This window comes from Trichosurus vulpecula, chromosome 1, assembly GCF_011100635.1.
Source record: "Trichosurus vulpecula isolate mTriVul1 chromosome 1, mTriVul1.pri, whole genome shotgun sequence".
Classification (NCBI taxonomy): domain Eukaryota; kingdom Metazoa; phylum Chordata; class Mammalia; order Diprotodontia; family Phalangeridae; genus Trichosurus; species Trichosurus vulpecula.
Window position 1 is genome coordinate 135807830 of NC_050573.1, and position 24139 is coordinate 135831968.

At 38.8% G+C, this 24139-nt stretch overlaps 1 protein-coding gene across 1 annotated transcript in view; it reads right to left on the reverse strand.

Moving 5' to 3' along the window:
• The window catches only part of EMC2 (ER membrane protein complex subunit 2), a 72164-nt gene that overhangs the window by 47000 nt on the left and 1025 nt on the right, over positions 1-24139 (reverse strand). The window contains exon 2 of the mRNA XM_036738396.1: positions 8708-8821. Within this exon, the coding sequence (XP_036594291.1) occupies positions 8708-8821 (114 nt within the window). The remainder of the gene's footprint in view (positions 1-8707; positions 8822-24139) is intronic.

Genomic DNA, 24139 nt, shown 5'->3' on the forward strand with positions numbered 1-24139 from the left:
AATAAGTCTACATCCTTTGTCACACAATAGCCCTATAAGAGTAATATTCTTCTCCCTCTAAAGTCTTTTTCAAGCCAAATATTACCACATCTTTTAACTGACATCACAATATGTTTCTTTCATGTCTCCTGTCATGGTTGCCCTCATGTAAGTGATAGCTGGTTTGTCAATGCTTTTAAAATATAATACTCAGAATATAAAAAAAAATAGTTCAGATTTGTGTGATCTGACCAACATTTTTATTCATAAGACAAATACTTATGAAACACCTCCTCTGCTGAACTGTTGCCATGGAGAATATGGCTCAGAGCATTCCTCTCTGGCTGTTTCCCCATGCCTGGATTGCTCTCCCTCCTCAACTACACATACTGACTTCCCTTCCTTCCTTTCAGTTCCAGCTAAAATCCAACCTTCTACAGAAAACCTCTTCCAATCCCTCTTAATTCTAATGCCTTCCCTCTGTAAATTATTTCCTATTTATCCTAATATACAGATTTCTTTGTAGATATTTGTGTGCATGCTGTATCCCCTATTAGATTGTAAGCTCCTTGAGGAGGCAAGGATTGTCTTTTGCCTCTTTTTGTATTACCAGTGTTTAGAATAGCTCCTGGCACATAGTAGGCACTGAATAAATGTTTATTGATTGAGTAGACACAAAGGTAAATAAGATAATCCCTGTCCTCAAGGAGGCCTAAGAGTGTAAATTACAAATAAGAAAAAAGTATGAAACTTAATGGACAGAAATGAACAAGTGCAAGGTGTTCAAAGGGAGATATTACATCTGTTCTGAGGGAGAAGGAAAGAAAAGGGAATACCAGGGCAGACTTTATAAAAGAAATTACTTTGGGACTGGAACTAGAAGAGTACATAATATTTCAATGGTGGAAGAAGAAAAGTACACAAAACAGGCTCAGAAACTAGCTAGCATACTAAATTGGTGAAAATCAAAAATGTTATATTTTATTCAATAGGATATGAGGTGCTACTGAAGGGGTTTTGAGCATAAGTACTATGTTCAAAGCTATTCATTAAAAAGATTAAGCTTGTATATAAGATGGAATTTAACAGGGAGTTTGGTTAGGAAAAGAGGGAGACTAGAGACAGAAACTACCTTAGAGGGTATTATAATAGCACTGGTGATAGGTCATAAAAGCCTGAACTACAGTGGTTACTGTGAAAGTAAAAGAAGAGGACAAATTCAAAAGCTACTACAGGGATAGAATCCTTGGAATTCAGTAAATGCCTAGATATAAGGGATAAAGGGAAGGTGAACAATCTAAGACAGGGCAGGGGACCTACGGCCTTAAGGCCACATATAGCCCTCTAGGTCTTCAAGTGAAGCCCTCTGATTGAATCCAAACTTCACAGAACAAATCCCCTTAATAAAAGGATTTATTCTGTAAAACTTGGATTCAGTCAAAAGGCCACACCCATGGACCTAGCTGGCAGCATGTGGCCTCCAGGCCGCAGGTTTCCCACCCCAGTCTAAGATCATGCAACTTTTGAGATATGTGTAAATGATAACACTATTAAAAAATAGCAGGCAAGCTGAGTTAGTCTGGCAGCCCAATTTCAGATATATGGAATTTGAGGTATAGATAGAAAATTTAGGTAGTGTGAGACAGACAAAGGCCCTTTGTTTCTGAAAATAGAAAACAGAAAGAGAAAGTGACTGTAATATCATTTGTTACGTGATATCTGAGACTGGAATTGATGGGGATCACCACCGGAGAGACTATTAAGGGAAAAAGGGAGATGACTGCAGCACTTTGTGGAACACGTAATCAAAGGTCCAAAGAAAAAGCAGGCAACAAAAAAAAAGGAGAGAGAAGGAATGATTAGCAAGGTAGGGGTACCAAAAGAGTTCAGTATTACAGAAGCATAGAGGAGAATTGGGGTAATTTCTTCACTTAAATGGTGAAGAAAGTGTGAAGATGATGAGGCCATTTTTCTATCATTTCTAGAGTTCACAGTTGTGGAAAGGAAACAATTATTTTTCTTCAACAAGTAGAAGATGACAAGGTAGATGAGTTTGACTATATTAAAAACAACAACAAAAATACAAAAGAAAAACAACATTCAAAAAAAAATTTAGGGCAAACATGGCAGATAAAAAGCCCCCATATCCAGTCACATGGGTGCTTTCCACTCCACAATGGTTAAATGTCATAAGGATATAAACAACTGTCAAAAAAGGAAACACAAGCTATTAGTCAACACTTGGAAAAAATGCTCAATCTCACTAATAATCCGAGAGAATCAAGTTAAAATAACTTGAAGTATCTCATAATGTTGGCAAAAATACTAAAAAGCAAAGACATAACACTGACAGAGTTGTGGGGGAAAAAGACACATTCCTCCATTGCTGGTAAAACTACAAATTAGTTAAATCTTTTTGAGGGGAGAAATGTAACAGTATATAATAAAAGTTATGAAAAAAAATCCTACTCTTTGACTTCATTCCTAGAAATACACCCTGACAGTATTATAAAAAACTGAAAAGCAATCTTTTCAAAGATTTTCGTAACAGTATTATATAACTGCAAAAATCAACTGAAAGAATCCTTAAAGTCCTCCAAAGGAGAACCATGAAATAGATCGTGTCATATTAACATAATGAAATACCAAAATGTAGTTAGGATATAAACATAAGTAATACAAATAAATCGAAAAAGAACTTTATGAAATAATGGAAGGGAGGCGATTAAGAAACAAAAGAATGGCTTGCACACTATAGTGATATCAATCAACCAGTGTTATTAAGTCCATACTATGTTCCAGGCACTATGGTAAGTACTAAGAATACAAAGATAAAATAAATTCATCCCTGTCCTCAAGAAGCTTACAATCTAGCCAAGAAAGACAAAATATTACATATATAGATCCACACACAACAGATTCAAGGAACAAGGCACAAGCAACTTGGTCCAATCTTTTTGTGACAGGACAACTTAGCTAGTAGACTCCTTAGGCAGGTTCTAGGTGGTACAAAGGATAGAATACTGGGTCTGGAGTCAGGAAGATCTGAGTCCAAATCTGGCCTCAGACATCTACTGGCTGTGTAACCCTGGGCAAGTAACCGAACCTCTGCCTCAGTTTCTGCAATTATAAAATGCAGATGATAACACTACTGTGACCAGAATGGCCTTTGTTTTCTTTGAATGACTCAGCTTACCTCATTGAGCCTCTGGATGCTGTTGCTTGCTCTTCTGGGGCAGGAAGCCCAGAGAGCATGTCAGGAAGCAGAAAACTTCCTGTGTGATGAGTCATGGGGCTGGCTGAGGGGAGGTGTTAACATCTACGCTAGGGGGAGAACCAATCGGCCCTGGTCATTCAGGCGGTGCTTGATGATGTCAAAAACTCTATAAGAGGGGAGAGGACATCTTGAAGAGCTCTCTTTCCTCTTCCGGTTGGCGTGGGAAGCAGCAGTAAGCAAGCGTGACTCTGGGCCAGCCCTTGCTCTCGGGCTGAGCCCAGATGTTGGTAACTATGAGTTGTATTGGGTCTGTCTGTTGATATTTGTAATTTGTTTGTATTTTGTTTTTGAGGTTCGGGGTGCTGGTTTGTTTTTTCCCCTGAACTAAATGAATGTTTTGAACCTCAGGGTGCTGGTTTTTTCCCCTGAAGTAAGTCAATAAATCTGTATTTGGTCTGTCTCTTGATGCTTGTCTGTATGCTCCCCTGAATGCTAACTGAATGCTGGCGTTTTCCCCTGAACTAAATGAATGTTGTCTGTATGCTAACTGAATGCTGGATTAAAGTAAATGGTCAACCCCTTCACCGTGCTTTCCTTGTTTAAGCAGATAAAAAGAACCTGTGCTTTCCTGGCGTCCCGGCAGCCTTCTGGGTCCCAGCAGGCCCCTGGGTGCTGGCTGTGGGTGCATCTTACGCCCCCACAGAAGCTGCTAGCTGGGTTGTTAAAACAACTACCTATCTCACAGGGTTGTTATAAGGATCAAATGAGATAATACATGCAAAAGTGCTTTGTAAACCTTAAGGAACTAGGTAAATGAATAGTCTTTTCTTTTTGATATAATCACAGAATTTTGGTTGAAAGGCACCTTGACGGCCCTGCCCACTCCAACTCCATATACAAAAGGGAAATCTTTACCAGAAGTTACCTGAGAAGTGGTCACCTAGCCTCTGTTTGAAGATCTCCAAGGAGGAGAAGCCCATCACCTTCTGAGGCAGCCCATTTTTCTTTTGGACAGCTCAAATTGTTAGGAAGTAGGGTTTTTTGGTGGTTGTTCTGTTTTTCTCATATTAAGTGTAAATTGACATCTTTGCACCTTTTACCCTTTACTCTGACTTCTACTTTCTGGGGCCAAATAGAGCAAGTCAATCCCCCTTTCACATGACAGCCCTTCAGATACTTGAAGAAAGCCATTATGTTGCTCCTTGGTCTTGTTTTCTCCAGGTTAAAAATGTGCAATTTCTTCATTGGCTCCTCATATGTCATGGGTTCAAGCCAAATTTGTTCTTTTGATTGCCTTCCTCTGGACACTCTCTAGCTTGTCAGTGTCTTTCTTAAACCATGGTGCCCAGAACTGATGCAGTATTGAATTTGAAGGTTTATGAGGGCAGAAGACAGTGAAACTATCACCTTCCTAAGCTGTATAACTCTTTAATATATTCCAAGAATAAATTATCTTTTTTGGCTGCTGTTTTATAACACAAATAACTCATGTTGAGCTTAGGTCTTTTTTTTTTTTTAATAACAACTGCTGTCTAACCGTACCTCTTCCACCTTTACTTTACTTTACCAAAATTCTGTGATTATATCAAAAAGAAAAGACTTTAGAGTGAATTAGAATAGACAAAAAATGGTGATTGGGCCTTCAAGGGAATGAAAAAACAGTATATTTTACAAATGGAGATTAAGTAGAACTTATAAGTAAGCTTAGTTGTATTGATGTTCAATATTAAAAATTTAATAAAACATTTTAAAACAACATTAATTTTGTAGACAGAAAACTCTTAAATCTCACCTTTGAAAATTTGCTAACTGTGTGACCCTGGGAAACCCCTTCACTTCCTTTTCCCCACCTACAAAATGGGTAAAATAATACTTACATTACCTCCCTCATAATGTTTACTGGCTCAAGACCATAATATCAAGTGTGGGAAAGAGACCAATCATTTATTAAGCAACTACTATGTGCCAGGCACTGTACTAAGAACTGGGGATAGATACAAGTTCATCTAGTCAAAACTCCACATTTTACAGATGAGTAAACTGAGACTCAGATATTATGTGTTTTGCCCAATGTCACATTCCGTAAACCTTAAAGTACTATATGGGCTGTTATTAATAGCAGTAGTATAGAGATGCAGTATATATGTAGGCATAAAGAAGAGCCAATGGAGGGAACTGAGAAGCAGCATGGCATAGCAGAGCTGCCCTTGGAGTCAGGAAGAGCCAAGTTCAAACGCTATCTCTCTGACTCTCATTAGCTATGTCACCTTGGGCAAATCATTAAATTTCTCTGTAGTCTTTTCCTCTATAAAGCAAGGGAGTTACATTACATGGCATCAAATGATCCTTCAGTTCTAATCTATGATCCTATGAACTGAAAGAACCAAAGGAAATAGGATTCAAAGCCCAAATTAGCCAGAGAGAAGAAGCAATACTGATACTTCTTGCTCTAACAAAAGAGAAAAGGAAAAGCTGGCTGGTGATAGAGAAATTTTTCAAGAAGAAATTTTAAGAAGTTTCTATCAGATATAAAATTAGTTTTCAAACCCATCGTCCCCGTGTACTACCACTGCTCGTCTCTTGCTAAACCTCGGCCCCAGATTACTCCCACAATGTTTCTTCTACTCATGTGATGCTGAATGAAGTCACACAATCATACTCACTATAAATTAATGTCATCCAACTTCAACAGGGTTTTCACTGTAGCAAAATGGTCCTTTTAATCATCCCTAAGTGATTCCCTATTTCACTCCCCACAAAAGCTTTTTCAAATCTTCTTTTCTCACTTCAAGCCTCACAAACATCTGCCTCCATGCTTTCTTTCAGCTGAGGACCTTCCCCCTTACTTTACTAAGAAACCTGAGGCTATTCAAATGAACTCCTTTTCTCCTCATTTCAGCATCCAGTGATATCATCTCTCTCCTCCTTTCCCCCACTTTCTTACAAAGAGATAGTCCTTCCTTGCTCTTTGGGCTTGCATTACACTATTGTCTCCTAGTTCTCCTACATTATCTAACTGCTGTTTCATCACACAAATCACATCCCGTAAGTGTGGTTGTTTCTTAAGCCTGAGTCTTAGGCCCTGTCCTCAACTCTCTACACTTTCAATAACCTCATCTGTTCCCATGATTTTAATTATCACATCTTTATGCATATGATTTCAGTTCTTTATATAGTCCCAACCCCTTCAATTTCACATCACTGATTTGCCTAATTAAAACTGGATGTCAAAAAAAAAATTCAAAAAAAACAAAAACAACTGGATGTCCTGGAGATCTCAATATTTCTGAAATAGAAATCATCATTTCTGCTTCCAAAACCTTCCCTCTTCTAAACTCCACTGCTTCAGTCACAGGCAGAGTTGTTCCAATCTCAGGTTTGTAACCTTGACATTATCCTCAACTCCTTATTCTCTCTCACCCTACATATCCAATCAGGCATCAAATCTTGCTATTTCTATTTCTACAACATATCTTATACTGAAACCCTTCTCTCTACTCATTTCTTGCAGAAATTATCCTCCTAACTGGTCTCCTGCCTCTCTCTCTCCCTTCAGGGATGTTCCTTAAATGCAGATCTTATGGTAATACTCTTCTACACAATCAACTCCAATGTATTCTTACTAACTATAGGATAAAACACAAACTTCTTTGTTTAGTTTTTTAATCTCTTTACAACCTGGCCCCAATCTATATTTCTACTCTTGCTGTACATTATTCTCCTTCCCATACTCTGTGACCAGCCAAACTGACTTTCTCATAATTCTTTACCTGACGGTCCATCTCCTGTCTCTGCACCTTTACACTCATGGATGGCACTCTCTCTTCACCTCCACATCAGGGACTCCCTCTCTATCTTCCAAGACCTGGCTCAAGCACCACTACATGAAGCCTTTCTTGATCACAGTAACTACTAGTGCCTCCCCTCTCAAACTACTTCTTAAAACGTACTTCATATTTATTCCGTATACACTTACATATGCCCTTTTTGCCTCCCCACTGGAATGTAAACTCCTGCTAAGGAGGGATTGTATCACTCATTATAACTGTAGCCCAAATGCCTAGCAAGGAGATAATAGTGAATAAATTTCTGACTGACAATACACACTGAGAAAAGTAGAAAATTTCTGGAATAGCTGCTATGGGGACTGAGACAACTCATCAACAAAATAGAATATGAAGACTATTACCTCTCATAATCTGGACATTTTGCTTTTATTTACCTCTCCTAGAGGTAAATTTGCTTTTTTGACTACATTTGCTTTTTTGGCTCATATTGAACTTGTGGCTAAACAAAAATCTGCAAGACTTTTTCACATGCTACTACTATCCTATCTTATTCTCTGCAATGGCATTTTTAAAATCTGAAATAAAGAACTCTGAATTTATTTCTTGTTGCCTTTGGCCTATTTAAGACTATCAAGATCACAAGGATCACAATATCTCTATATCTCTATTCCATCAGGAAATGAGATAAGCAGGTCTCCTAAATCCTCAAGCAAAACACTGATAAAATGACAAACAGGAGAGCATCAAGGACAGAACTCACAGCTCTCCCAGCAAATTGATATCAACCCATTTATCTGACCACAGCTACTCAATCTGCCACAAAAATACCAAATTTTACTAATATGGGCTTCAAAGATGAGTTCAAATGCCTTGCTGAGGTCAAGATATATTAATGGTGGAAAGGAATTGCAGCTGTGTAGTGACAGCACTCACAAGACACATCTGGAAAAGAATTTAAAAATCACCTAGTCCTACTCTAACTTTACAGAGGAAAAGAACTGAGGTCCAGTAAAGTGAACTAATTTACCCAAGGTCAAACAGCTAGAGTAGCAGAACACTTTAATATTAAATACTGCTCCCTTAATTCCAAAATCAGAGCTTTCTTTTTTTTAAACTACAATCAGAATTTCTATAATGTTGCAACGTGGTACACAAAAGTATAGCATTTAAAATCGTCCTTCAATATCTCATTGTGGTTTGGAAGTGACTCTGGGTTCTTCAAAGTCTAAGTCATTAGTACCAAGTTCTCACAAATTCTACCAAGCTGGAAATGTTAGCTTGGTAACATACTTACCATAGCTGTTGCCCCAAGGACTATACAAAATTTGGAAAGTGTTAACTACCAGGTTAACTGCAGGGGGATGAATATTTTGCTCACAGTAACTCTTGAAGACCTTCTGCTAAATTAAAGCTAGGTTGCTTATCTGCATCAGCGGAGGGTGTAACCACAAAGAAAAAAATCACTGATCTTTAATACAGGGTACAAATTACCCACAACAAAATTCAGCTACTAAAGGATAATAAAAGGGAATTCATATCTTGGAGTCAACAATGGAAACAGGTGGTATATGGACAGCAGGTTGACATCTATAGCAGTCTCTGTAGCTCTTGGGTAGGTTATTTTTTTCTCATCAACAATGTCACCCATAAGATTTATCTACTAGCAACTGAGCTTATTATAGAAAAATGAAATATAATATAATTATAAAAACTAAAAACTTACCATCATCTCCAAGCTTGGAAGCATATTCATTAATTAACTCCTCTCCAACTTCTACTATCTGTTCACTATTTCGGTAGTTTTCTTCCCTCCATTTTCTCATTTTATCCCGCATTTCTGAAAAACAAAAATGTTGACTTCTTTGGTCAATAACAAATCAATTTATAATTAAAGGGTAAGAATTCAGAGAGGAAGCACAGAATAGTGGATACAGGGAAGACCTCGGGAGTCAATAGCACCTAGATTCAAGTCCTACTTCTCGTGGATACCAGTTGTGACCACAGGCAAATCACTCAACCTTTCAGAAGTGCCAAAAGCAACATAGGGGAGTATGACCAAAAAGTTGACCTATCAGTGAAAAATTTTAGATCATGTACTTTGACTATATGGCTGCATATACAGAAATTATATGCGCTTATTATACTAGTATATGTATACATTATAAAAAATGCATAAAAATACAAACTGCAAAAAGATAAAATGAATATGAGTGTCTTTTAAATACTTAAAATATTTTTTAAAACTTGTTAATGGCACAGAATGACAATGTGCAATAGATAGCTTGCTTTGAAGCCCGAAGACCTGAATTCAAGTTACATCTTTGATATAAACTGATTTTGTGACCCTGAATGAATAAATGAATGAAGCATTTATTAAATACTAAGTGCCAAACACTGAAGATACAACAAGAAAAGATAACCCCTGCACTTGAAAAGCTCACATTCTAATGGGAGATTCAACACATATTCAAGGTTTCAACTGCAAGTCAAACAGAAAAGTCCCAGGGTCAGAAAGGTGAAGTGACAAAGCAGATGTTAATGCTCCTTCTTTAGCGTCATTTCCACTGATAAAAAGGATATCAGTTTCTAACAGTGAATTATTTAACAGGCCTTTGGTGGCAAGAACTTTCCTTTCTGGGTCTTTAGTAGTTGTGTCTAGCACACCTTCAGGAGCAGCTGCCAGGCCACATCTCCACAGAAGCTGCTTCCCAGGTGGATAGCTAACTAGACTGGAAGCGATTCTCCTGATTCTCCTCCTCCTCCTTCTCCTCCTCCTCCTCCCAAGGCTCTTGGGATCAGAGTCTGAAGTAAGATGGTGGCCAAACTGGTGGTGGTGGTTTGTGACCTGGCTGGCACATGGGGCCACCTGCCTCTCAAGTGTCCTGCTGCTTCAGCAAGGCAGGTATGCCTACCCTGGGTATGGCAGTTGGGTGACAATTGGTGGAGAAGGCTAGACCCTTTAGGAGTTATCTCTTCAGATGAAGACCGGGCTGGAAGAATTGGTTGTCTAGAAATTGCTGCCACTCCCAGGGCTTCTGTGCCCATCTGCCTGTTCAGGGAAGCTGGTCAGCAGTTGTTGCTACTGGTGATGAGGAATGTGGGTCCCCTCTCTCCAATGATTTCTTCCCTCAATAATGGGCACAGAGGCTGTCCTGGAAGCAAATCAAGTGGTTTGTGGGGCACTGCTGTTCCCAAGGCTTTAAGGCTCAGGGTGCTGGGCTGTCACCATTATAACCTAAGGAGGTCAAAGAAAGAGGGAAAAATTCCATATACACAGAATTACTTATAACAGCAATTTAAGTATTAAAGAACTAGATTGAAGGTGAGTATTGCTTTACTGGAGGATGGCTGAATAAACTGTTATATAAAAAGATTACAGAATAACTATTTCATTACATTCATATGTAACTTCTTAGAAATTAGAAATATGAAGAATTCAGAGAAATTTGGGAAGATCTTTATGACATGACAGAAAGCAAAACACGTAGGACCAGGAGAACGACACAGTGACCAAAATAACATAAAGGAAAACAATTCTGAAAGATATCAAAACAATGCAATGACCAATTATGATTTCACAGAGGACTGCTGATGATGCATATTTTCCCAACTCTTAGTGAAGTAGTAGATGACAGGTGCAGGACAAAGTATACAATTTTATTCACTGCCCTAAGACATATACTTCTTAAAAAGTGTTTGCTACTATCACAGAAAATGTCTTCTGCAAGATCCAAAGGGAAGAGATTCCCTTAATTCTCAAGGTGCTAATTTGCAGAGGATATTGTGTTGACTTCATAAAACCACATTATACAGTCCTTTCAATAGCCACTCAAAAAAGAAAGCCTAATAATTCACTTGAAAAAAAAAAGTAGAAAAAGATGCACATTGCCCAAGGTATGACATGCAGTTGGATTAACAGTCCATTAATTCATATCTTGAGCAGGCAATACAGATGTATGATGAACTGGTTAATGCCTCTTTTTTGTATAGGTACTTATTAAATGCCTGTCAACTGACTGACCAATCTGGAAAATTGCACTGCATTGGTTGCCCAACATCTATTTTTTAAACATTATTATTCTCATAGTATATGACTGCTATATGATTGCAGTTCATCAAACTCCATCATCCCCAAAGAGTCGAAACTGTCATCAATACAAAAAGCAATGGGAAAAGCTGAATATATTACTAATAATGACTTGCAGATAAGAAGTTGTATAAAATACCTGCATTTTATTCAACTAGGCCCTCAAAGCACCAAGGCAATCCTTTAACTCTACCCATCCTGTCTCTTCCAGAATGCTGTCATCTTCACTCTACACTTCAATATCTCCCTATTGCCTATAAACATGCCCATGTCATCTCCATCCTCAAAAAGCCCTCATTTGATCCTACCACACCCATAACTTGTCCTCTATACTGTATGCCCTTTGTAGCTAAACTCCTTGAGAAGGCTGTCTATAAGAGATGCCTCTACTTTTTCTCTCCTCTCATTCTTTTAATCTCTTACAATCAAGCTTCCAACCTCATCATTCCACCAAACTGCTCAGTCCAAAAGTTAACAATGCTCTCTTAACTTCCAAATATAATGGTTTTTCTCAATCCTTATTCTTCTTGATCTCTCTGCAGCTCTGCACACCATTGATCACCCTCATCCCCTTAATATTCTCTTCTCTCTAGGTTTTTGAGACACCACTCTCTCCTGATTCTCCTATCAGACTACTCTTTTTTTTAAGTCTCCTTTGCAGAACTCTCATCCAGGTCATATCATTAGATATTTCTAAGAGGTCTGTCCTGAACCCTCTTCTCTTTTCCTTCTATACTATTTCACTTGCTGATCTCATCAGATTCCATGGATTTATTGCCATTTTTATGCTTATAAATATGAAATTTATTTATTAACCTCTCGTCTTACCTCCAATCTCCCATCTCCAACTGCCTTTCAGACATCTCAAACTGGATGTGCACATTTTAAACTAAATATGTCCAAAACAGAACTCCCCCCCCTTCAAACCATCCACCAGCTCCCACCTTCCCTATAACTATAGAAAGTATCACCAATGTCCAAGTCCCTCAGGTTCACAACCTAGGAGTCATCCTCAACACCTATCTCTCACCTCCTATATTCAGTCTATTGCCAAGGCCTGTTTATTTCACCTTTGCAACACCTCAACATGCCCTCTTCTCTCTTCTGATACCGCCACCACCCTGGTACAAGCTCCCATTACCTCACACTTGGACCACTTTAATAGCTTGCTGGTGAGTCTGCCTGCCTCAAGTCTCTCCACATTCCAATTCTTCCTCCATTCAGCCATCGAAGTGACTTTTCTAAAGCATAGGTCTGACCAGGTCATTCCCCACCTCCCTTACTAATAATAAACTCCAGTGGTTCTCTCTTGCTTCCAGGAGAAAACACAAAATGCTTTGTTTGGCATTCAAAGCCCTTTATCATCAAGCCTCCTCCTATCTTTCCATTATCCTTATAGCTTATTCCCCATGGCATACTCTTCAATACAGTGACAATGACCAGCCTCTCTGGTGTTCCACAAACAAGATACTCCTCTCAGTTCAAGCATTCTCTCTGGCAGTCTCCCATTTGCTATGCTCTCTTTCCTCATGTCTGCCACTTGGCTCCCCTGGCTTCCATTAAGTCCCAGCTAATATCCCATCTACTACAGGAAGTCTTTCCCATTGCTCCACTCACAGAATTCCCTCTTTTATACAGCTTACTTGCCTGTCGTCTCCCCCATTAGACTGTGAGCTCAAGTAGAGAGACTGTCTTTTGCTTCATTCTGTATCCCCAGCATTTCATACAGTGCCTGACACACAGTAGGCTCTTAATAAAGCTTATTGACTGACTAATCAAAGATCATACAAAATTAAAATATATAGTGATAATAGCTTCTAAAAACATTTTCTCACTCAATGTTCTCTAAACTCAAACTCTACACACCTGTAAAAACATCTTTTCAGAAATTTGGTTAAACTAAAGTTGGTTGTTGTGGTTTGCCCTTCATTCTCAAGAGGACCATGAAATCGGGGAGATGATATCATGACATACAACAAGTGAAATGGATTTAAGTGAGGAAGGGCTGTACAAAGTCACCAGCCTCATTTTCTCCTCTGGAGTCATCTGGGTTCCAGTAGCAAGATATAGATCAGGATGATGGCCATGGATGCAGTGAGAGGCCTAGGCCTTTTTAAGCTAAGGTCTTTAACAGGTCTCAGTTTGACTGAGGCAACACCCATTCAGTGCTTAAGGCTAGGTAAGAAGTGAGGCAGAGAACCTATTCCAAAAAAAAAAAAAAATCAATCTGGGAGGGAAAGACCTTCATGGTTTCTGGCCCAAAACAGAAACAACTGCTATTTACATTCGCTCTGAGCCAATAAGGGCCCAAACAATGACCAAGTGGGGCTTGGTCCTGGGACCTACTGTTGGCCAATCAATGAGGAAAGGAGAGGGAAGGAGAAGGAAAAAGGCAAGAGAGAGAGGAAGGAAGGGGAGGGGAGGGACGGGCTATGTTGCTCAACTGGCCAGTTCCAGCTGGGTCCCAAGTGGGGCAGTTCCTATTCCTACTCATAGAAGTTGTCTGTCCTTTGTTCTCAAAGAGGACCATGACATCAGGGAGGTGATGTCATGACTACATTTCTGTAAACTGCACATAGTACCCTATAGGTTTGAAACCTTGGAGAAATCGCCTTCCTTATATTCAATCAATTACATCATCTAACAACACTTAATATTTCTAGAATTCCTCTCCATTATAGCTCCAGCTACCACTACCATTATCATCAGCTCTTATTACCACAGACCTAGATTGCTACATAATCAACTAGCATTTACAATACACCAAGTATTGGAGTTAAAAAGAAAAAAAAATCCTTGACCTTGGATTGCTGACAAGCTAATGGAGGAGACAATATGTAAACAGATAGGAACAAATACAGAATGTACCAAGTTTATGGGAAAAATCTCAGAAGAAAAGACACTAACATGCAGATACTAGGAAAGACCTCTTGCATAAAGTACAGGCTTCTTTTAAGCTTGGAGAAGGCCACGAAAATCAGGAGGAAGAAGGATGAAGAGAAAGTATTGTGTTCAAGGAACAGCAGGCAGGCTAGTTATATTTTAGGCTGTGTGAGCAGCCAGGGGAAGGGAGGGAATGCAATGCCATGGTGGCAGGAAACAAATTATAAAGACTGGTAAGGTGAGAAAGTTTATGACAAACTTCATATGCCAAATAGAGGAGTCTGTACTTCATCCAGATAACATAAGCCTTCTTATAATCTGACCCTAACAATCTATCTTCCATAGGGCTGCCAGATTCTGAACATCACTACCAGATACAGTATTAAAAAAAAAAAAAAGAGCACCTGCAACATATTAGAAGTAATGTGGTACAGTGTAATGGGGTCAAACACCCAGCAGGCACACAGGGCCAAACCTGATTAAAACACAACTGAAAAAATATTTTACAAAATAAATAAAAATACAACATAACATAATGTTAATATGTGGTTTTCTGTGTCAATATATGGTCAGGTTTGGTGGGCACTACTTCTTTTTGAGTTTGACCTCACTGTTGTAGTGAACAGTGTGCTGGATTTGCAAATTTGGAAGACAGACCTGGATTCAAATCAAACACCAACCAATTCCCATCTACAGAACAGAGAACAAGCCTAGCACCCTGGCAAAGGAAGATGTGGCATTTGCCAAGTGAGTAAAATCACCACCCACCTCAAGTATCACCACCTCCCTTTCTACCCAAGAGGAAAAAGCAATGTTCCCCAGATCACCTGGCCCCTGCTGCCAGCTTTTGCCCCTCTCTATCACTGAGGAAAGCAACCCCTGTGGAGAAGTGGCCCACCATCCCTTCCACATCAACACTAGTCACTGACCAAGTGCCAAGGATAAGCAGGTAAGCCCCAAAGTCTCCCTCCCCTCTGCTACTAGTTTACCAGGGTCCTCTTTCCTTCCAAGCCCCCACAGTTGTCATCTAAGGAAGTGTGGTGATAATGTAACTAAAGATCTTTCCCCCTCCCCACCCCACCCCCATTCAATAGGCCTCAGGTGGAGCCAGTTAAGGGAAACTTGATTAGGAGAGGCTTGATTGTAGGCAGGCTTACACCTTTTACTCACTAGATGCAAGGCCCCAGGCCCACACCCTTTTGCTAGTGAGTGGTGTGAAATCCTCAGGGCCCTAAGGAGAGGTGCTAAGACCAGAGCCAAATGTATGTGCGCTGAGTTCTAGCTAATCAGATGTACATGAATTCAGCCAATCAAAGATATGTGTTCTAGCCAAAGAGATGCCAGCTAGGACTGTATATAAAGAGAACCCAGAATGTGAGAGCAGCAGAACTAAGAAGCAGACATCAAGAGGGCATTGAAGAGCCAACCTTGAGAGAGCCAGCACTGAGAAAGACTGCAGAGCAGAGAGTGCAGACAAGAGTTTCAGAGATCAAAGAACTGGGAATCTACAGCACTGACACATCAGAGAACTGAGGATCCAAGGAATCCAGAAGACTGCAAGGACTCTTAGAACTGCAAGGGCTTTCAGAACTTAGGGAGAGCCGAAGCAGACAGTTAGGATTCATAAGTGATTGCTTATGGGAAGGCCCTAGCAGGGGGGAAGGTTACAGGATGACTTGGTTCCTTACTATAATACTGTGTTCTAATTTCCTTATTGCTACATTGAGGTGGGCTTACTGGTTTTGGAATACAATTACTGCTATATCAAATTGGAGTCACTGGTCTTGGGATTGGATCTTCTGGTGTCTAAATAAATGTTATACTTCTTCTGCCTTCAACCTAGAGAGCTTTTCATATTTTGCGATTCTGAACCATACAGGCATGTTCATGGTCATCCTCAAGGTCATGAATCTTGCCTTACTGATACAGGAAGCAACTCTTGTTACCCAGCAAATGCTTCTGCAGGTGCCATAGCCTCTGCCTCTTCAGTAGCTATGGTTGCCAAAAAAATGAAGTTCTCATCACCAAAGTCTTTAGCACTGTCAAACGCCAAACCTAAGAACATCAGCAACAGATATGCTTTTGTCAGTGGAAATGACTTAAAAGATGTTTTAACTCTGACTCTACGTCATAAGGATTATAGGAACTTTCCATTCAAACTGCAAATGAAACCTCCTCTATGTTTATTTCCCCCATTAGAAGGTAAGGTCCTGGAGAACAAGTACCTTTTTTGTATCCCCACTGATTGGTACCGGACCTCACACATATAAATACTTAATATTTTTTTCCTAAATTCATTATTAAAATCCTTCCCTGACACCAGTTTTATGACTATATGCAGGTCACTCAATTCAACAAATATTTATTAAGCATCTATTATGTGCTAGGCATTTGCAAAAGCAAAAACAGCTTTCGCCCTCAAGGAAGTTACCTTCTACTGGAGTCAACAACATTATGTACAGATTTTAAAAAAAATGCAAAATACACACGAAATAAATTTGAAAGAGAGAGGTAACATGAAGGGGGATGGAAATCAAAATACCTCTCTGCACAGACTTCTTTTCAACCTGCTAGACTCACTCTTCAATGATTAGCAGCCTCCCACCCTGACATATTCAATCCAGTGATTATACAAATCTCCATTCCAGATCCCCTACTGCATTCTTCCTTACTGTCATCCTCCTCAGCCTCACCTTCTAATATTCTCTATAGAGTACCTGTTCCATATCTAACAAACTTGTTTTCATTTTAATCTCTTCCCTTCCCATTTCCTCCCATCTACTGGTTCTCACTGACCTGGCAGCACTTTCATTTGTACCCCTGATGTGTGAGTGGGATGGGGGGGGGAGGGCTCAGAATACCCCGTGCTCCCCAGTGCCACTTCTAGACTCTCCCTCCCCCACCATCACTCAGTAATCTCTCCTCCTTTGATGTTCAGTCAATCCTAATTTATCACCAACAGACTGCTCCAAATCAAAACTTTTAAGTTTCAAATTCAACTGTTACAGAAATAAGCCTTCAATAATAAATGAATTTCTTCATCCAGTTTTATTTAATCAAGCCACGAGTACAATAATTAATTTTTCAACATCCCTAAGTATGGGGTAGTTGGTAGAAGGCCATCCTATCATGCATCAGGTAAGCAACTTGGCAAGAGGACTTTTAAAGACTCCTCCAAATCCAAAATTCTGATATAACAAGTGGTACAGTAAATGATAGCACAATTTGATCCATCATTCTTCCAGGCTTCTCTCAGGGTATACATACAGCTGCTTAGTACATAGCCACTTCCGATACTGCCATCTATTTCAAAATATAATGTAAGACTCTAGGTCCTGGAGATTTAAGAGGTATCTGAATCCATAAATAAGTAAACATATCTTCTAGGGACTAAACAGGCTTTAAAATATATTGCTATTTTTCAAATTATGTAGGTGTTATTAATAAAAAATTCAGTTAAAAGTTATTACCATTTTAGTTTGTCATTATATACTTTCTAAAGCAAGGGATAGTCACGGTACATCAGTATGCGTGGAGAGTTCAAGAAGTCTTTTGTCATTCAAGGTTCAACTATAATAAAAGCTCAAACCCACATAAATCCGTGGCATTCCTATACAATACTAACAAAGCCCAACAGGAAGAGACAGAAAGAGAAATTCCGTTTAAAGTTACTGCAGACGCTATAAAATATTTGGGAGTCTACTTGCCAATACAAACCCTGGAACTACATGAACACAACTACAAAACACTTCTCACACAAACAAAGTCATATCTAAATAAATGGAAAAGCATCAGTTGCTCCTGGTTAGGCTGAGCTAATATAATAAAAATGACAATTTTTCCTAAATTAATTTACTTGTTGAATGCCATACCAAACTACCAAAAAATTATTTTATAGAGCTAAATAAAATAACAAAATTCACCTGGTAGAACAAAAGATCCAGAATATCAAGGGAATTAATGAAAAGAAATGCTAGGGAAGGAGGCCTAGCCATACCAGATATTAAACTGTATTATAAAGCAGCAATCATCAAAATTACTTGGTACTGGCTAAGAAATAGAGTAGTGAATCAGTGGAATAGGTTAGGTACACAAGACACAGTAGTCAATGAATACAGTAATCTACTCTTTGATAAACCTAAAGAGTCCAGCTTCTGGGATAAAAGCTCAATATTTCACGGAAAACTGGAAAATAGTAGGGCAGAAATTGGGCATAGACTAATATCTTACTCCATATACCAAAATAAAGTAAAAATAGATTCACAACTTAGATACAAAGGCTAATACTATAAGCAATTTGGGAGAGAAGGGAATAGTTTACCTATCAGACTTCTGGAGATGGGAAGAATTTATGACTAAACGAGATAGAGAGCATCACAAAGTGCAAAATGGATAATTTTGATTATGTTAAATTGGCCTCATCTCTAAAATATACAGGGAATTGAGTCAAATTTATAAGAATACAAGTCATTCCCCAATTGATAAATGGTCAAAGGATATGAACAGGCAGTTTTCAGAGGAAGAAATTAAAGATATCTATAGTCATATGAAAAAATGCTCTAAATGCAAATCAAAACAACTCTCAGGTACTACATCTCTCCTGTCAGATTGACTAACATGACAAAACAGGAAAATGATAAATGCTAGAGAAGATGTGGGAAAACTGGAACACTACTGCACTGCTGGTGGAGGTATGAACTGATCCAACCATTCTGGAGAGCAATTTGGAATTACGCCAAAGGGCTCTAAAAATGTGCACAGTCTTTGACCCAGCAATACCACTTGTAGGGCTGTATCCCAAAGAGAGCATACAAGGGGGCAAAGGGCCCGTATGTACAAAAATATTTATTGCAGCTCTTTTTGTGGTAGCAAAGAACTGGAAATCAAGGGAATGCCCATCAATTGGGGAATGGCTAAACAAATTGTGGTATATGAATGTAATGCAATACTACTATGCTATAAGAAATGAGAAGCAGATGGACTTCAGAAGAACCTGGAGAGATTTATATGATCTGATGATGAGTGAAGGGAGCAGAACCAAGAGAACATTGTACACAACCACAGACACTTCTGTGATGCTAACTTTGATAGACTTGGCTCTTCTCAACAATGCAAGGTTCTAAAACAGCTCCAAAAGACTCATGATGGAAAAGGCTATTCACATCCAGAGAAAGGATTATGGAATCTGAATGCAGACTGAAGCAAATTATTTGCTCTATTTTATTTTATTTTAGGTTTTGTTACATCTTTCCCCATGGTTCATTTCATTGGTTATAATTCTTCTTTACAACTTGATTATTGGGAAAGTAAGTTTAATGTGAAGGTATATGTAGAACCTATATCAGATTACATGCCATCTTGGGCGAGTGAGGGGGGAGGAGAGGGAAGGGGAGAAAATTTGGAACTCAAAAACTTGTGGAAGTGAGAGTTGTAAACTAAAAAAAATAATAATTAATTTTAAAGAGAGAGAGAAAAAAATAAGGGCTCTAGAAGTACACAATTTGAGACATTAGTTTGACCTCCAAAAGCTAAAAAGAAATTGTTTTCCCTAATCGTATTTCCCTAACACAAGAAGGATGATTAGTAAGAAACCTATACTATACCCCAATATGAATTTTCAAAGTATAAAATTCTACAAACTGTTATAGGTGAATACTTTTCCTCTATTTGTTCAACATAAGTTTGTCTAGAGAAAGGAGAGGACAGGAGAGATGAAATTATTTTAAGTCTCTCAACCATCATTGTTTAATAAAATTTTCAAATCCCAGTAATAAATGATAGCAGAAGCTCACATTTATAACAGTGAATTAAACTTTCTTCAAAACAACCCTGAGGAAGGTAATACAAGTATTATTTCCAGACTATCTTACAGATGAGATAACTAAGGCTCAAATGAAGTGACTTATCCACAAGCTATTAAGCATCAGAGCATAACTTGAATCCAGGTTTTCTGAGAAGAAGCCCAAATAAACATACTCCATATACATAAAATATTGGGCTCAGAAGCCCTTGACTCCAGGAATTAGTGGGAAGAATTTTATTATTATCTTACCATGAAGTCTAGCATCTGATTACAGTAGTATGCTACTACGTAAAGAACAACAGAACTAGGAATCTGGAAACCTTGTTTCCAATCCAGACTGACATTAATTAATAACTACCACTTATGTAGCACTTTAAGGTTTACAAACATGTTACCTCATTTGGGCCTCATAAATTATACCCATTTTACAGATGAGGAAACTGAGTCTTTAAAAAAGTTGTGTCGCAGCTAGAAAGTATCTGGGGCAGAATTTGAACTCAAGTCTTTCTAACTACAAGTTCATGGCTTTATCCATCGTACAACCTAGCTGCCATGCAAACAGTGTGTGACTGGTCAAATCACTTGAGTCTCCCTCAGTCTGTTTTGTCAGCTATAAAATAAAAATAATGATACACTACTTACCTCGGGTTTATGGTGAAAATGCTAAGCAAATCTTGGCATATAAAACAAATGTGAATTAATTATAATATACTACACCTTCTGCTGGTCACTATTTGTTTCATGTATATCTTGTCTCCATCTAAATTTTAAGATAAATCAACAAGTACTTATTAAATGCCTATGTGCTAGGCACTGTGCTAAGGTCTGGGGCCACACAAAAAAGACAAAAACATAGTCCCTGCCCTCGAGGAGCTCACTTTCTAACAGGGGAGACAACTGGCAAATGACTATGCATACACAAGCTACATACAGGGTAAACTGAAGGTTAATGTCATAGGGAAACTGCAAGCATTGAAGGGGACCAGAAAAGCCTCTTGCAGGAAGTGGGATTTGAGCTAAGCCAATGATGAAAACTAAGAGGCAGTGTTCAAGGCATAGGAGATAGCCAGTGATTGGGTACTGAGCTGGGAGAGGAGCATACAATGAGATGGAGAGCAAGAAGGCCAGTGTTGCTAGATTGTAGAGTGTGTGGAGGGGAATAACACATAGGAAGATTAGAAAAGGACCAGGTTATAAAAGTCAAACAGAAGCTTTTACATTTGATTCTAGAGGTGAGCTCCTGGAACTTACCAAGTAGTGGAACAACATGGTCAGACCCTGTGTTTTTAAAAAAAAAAATCACTTTTGCGACTGAGTGAAGGAAGGATTAGACAGATTTGAAGCAAGGGATGTTATGAAGTTAAAATCAACTTGGCAACATTCAGGATATGGGAGATGAGTGTGAATGAGGAGTCAAGGTTGTAAGCTTTGGCAACTGGGAAAATAGTGGTGCCCTTACTAGTAATAAAGTAGAAGAGAAGAGGGTTGAGGAAGAAAGATAATGAATTCTGTTTTGGACAAGTTGAGTTGAGATGTCTACTGGATAAATGATGGTGAAAGGAGACAAAGTCAGAAAAGAGGCTCATGCAGGGCAAACAGAACTCAAACATTTGACAACTGAATTTATGGGAGCTGATGAGATCAGAGTGTGATACCGTAAAGATGGAGAAGGGAGCCCAGGATAGAATCTGAGGGACAGGTGGGTTGGAAACACCCAGTTTAGTGGTTATGACCTGGAGGATCAGCAAAAGACTGAAGAGTGGTCAGACAGGTAGGAGACCCAGGAGAAAACTGTCACAAAAATTAAGAAAAAAAATCAAGAGGAGGGTGATCAAGAGGTCTAGGTCAAGAATGAGGATTGTAAAAAGGTCATTAGATTTGACCAATAAGAGATTAGTAACTTTAAAGAGAGCAATTTCAGTCCAATGATGAAGCTGAAAGTGGATTGTAGACATTTAAGACAGTGAGAGCAAAGGAGGTAAAGACATGAACATGACTTCAAGACTGGCTATTTACTACATCAAGAAACAAATAATTCTGAGGTTGCTTTAAGTACAAACATTTTAAAGCAGAGTTAAATTTTGGAGGGAGCAGTTTCATTTGAAAGATGAGGTAAGAAGCCCTAATGCAGAGGGTTTAGAACAGTGGTATCAAACTCAATTACAAACGGGGCCACTGATCCATACAAAGGGATCCCTGTACGCAGCATAATGACTTGCTTTGAAAATGTGGGATGATGTGTGTCCTGTTGTATTTTTATTTATTTTGTTAACTATTTCCCAAATATATTTTAATCTGGTTCCTCCTGCACTCTGAAGTCCAAGTTTGATAGCTCTGGTTTAGAAGACAGTGAGAAAATACAAGTGGAGATACCTATTATAGATAACCCAAGGGCTCTTAACTTTTTTTATGTGTCATGGATCTTTTTGGCAGCCTGGCAAAGTTTACGGATCTCTTCTCAGAGTAATATTTTTAAATACATAGCATTACACAGAATTTAAAGGAAATCAATTATATCTAAGTAGTTACTAAAATACAAAAAAAGAGTTCAAAAGCCCTAGGTTAAGTGTCCCTGCCTGTTCTAATCAAAACCTCTCAATTCACAGACAAAAACCTGAGGGAGATAGTGTTAAGTAATATGCCAACGTCACACAGGTGCTTCATGGCAGAAACAGAACCACCACTCACATCTCCTAACAGCTTGGCTACTCTCATATACCCATTTTACCAGTCAGCAAACAATTTGCTCAAGCCCACACAGATAGTTATTGACCTAGCCAGACCTAGAATCCACTTCTAAATTCCAGTCCAGCGTTTTTCCCATTCCACTGCTTTTTGAAGAAATTACTGATATATACTAAAATCTTGCTTATGTTTCTTCTTCCAAATACTAAAAAAAAAGTAGTTTGCTTTTGTTTTTCTCTCAGATAAAGTAATAAAATGCAGATTTTTTTTTCTAAGTCAAGCAGTAAGCCAGACAGAATGCTGAAATAAAAACTCAGTCCTCAACTTGCCAAGGCATTATTTGTATCATCAAAGAAAGAATTCTGACCAGTGGTCTTCCATTCCAGTTCTTAAGAAGCTAGCTCTAAAAATCTAATTCAGAGGGCTGCTATCTATCACTTTTCTAGGTAGTCTTCCATCAAAATATCTGAATTGAAACAGATTCAGGTAGCCAAAAATTATTTTACTTATTATCTCATATATATGAATAGGAATAAGGAGACACTTACACAGGGATGTAAGGTTTGCAATGTGTTTTAATATCTACATATTTAGACACGTATCCACAAACCTGTAAGATTAGGAGATACAGATATTATGATCATCAATGTACAGAGAGGAAACCTAGGCTCAGAGAATTTTACTGACTCTCCTACCCACAGTGACACAAAATTTGAACCCAGGTCTTTCAATGCTCAGGACTACCTGACATGCCAGAGGTTCTTAAAACTTTTTTGTCCATGTGGCAAAAGAAAAGGGACAACCAGGGGCTCAATCTTTGTCATGGTCCCCTTTAATAGTATGATAAAGTCTACGAACCTCTTCTCACAATGTTTTTAAATACATAAAATACATAGAATTACAAAGGAACCAATTTATTGGAAATTATCAAAATATATTTTATAATAAGTTCACAGATCCCAGATTAAAAACACCCTTATTCAATAAACTCCAGTGGTTCCCTATGCCCTCTAAGATCAAAGATAATCTCCTCTGCTTAGCAAAGCCCTTCCATAACTTGGCCCCCTCCTATCTTTCTAGTCTTCTTACACTTTAGTCTCCACCATGTACCCTTTGATCCAGTAACTGACCTCTGTGTTATTTTTCAAACACTCAATCTCTCTCCACTGTGCATTTTCACTGGCAGTCCCCCAGGTCTGGAATTCACTTCCTCTGTATCTTAACATTCCTGACTTCTTTAAAAGTCCAAATTTAAAGCCCACCTATTACAAGAAGCCTTATCTGAACTGCCTTAATGTTAAAACCTGTATCAGCAAGGCCTTGCTGATACAGAGCCTTCCCTCTGTTGATCTCTGATTTATCACATATGTGTTATCTACCCAACTATCAATCTATCTCAAGTCTCTCTCCACTCCAATCCATCCTCCATTTGGCTAGTAATCTTCCTCGAGTGCAGGTTCTCCACTTGCTGCTCTCTGTTCAATAAACTCCAGTGACTCTCCTTGCAGGCAAGAGCAAATACAAAATGCTGTTTGGCATTCAAAGCCCTTCAAAACCTACCCCTCTTCTACCTTTCCAGTCTTCTCATACCTCATGCTCCACAACCTACTCTCTGATCCAGTGACACTGGCCTCCTGACTTCTCCACTAACAAGGTACTCTCAGCTCTGGCTTTCTCCCAATCCCTGGGATGCTCTC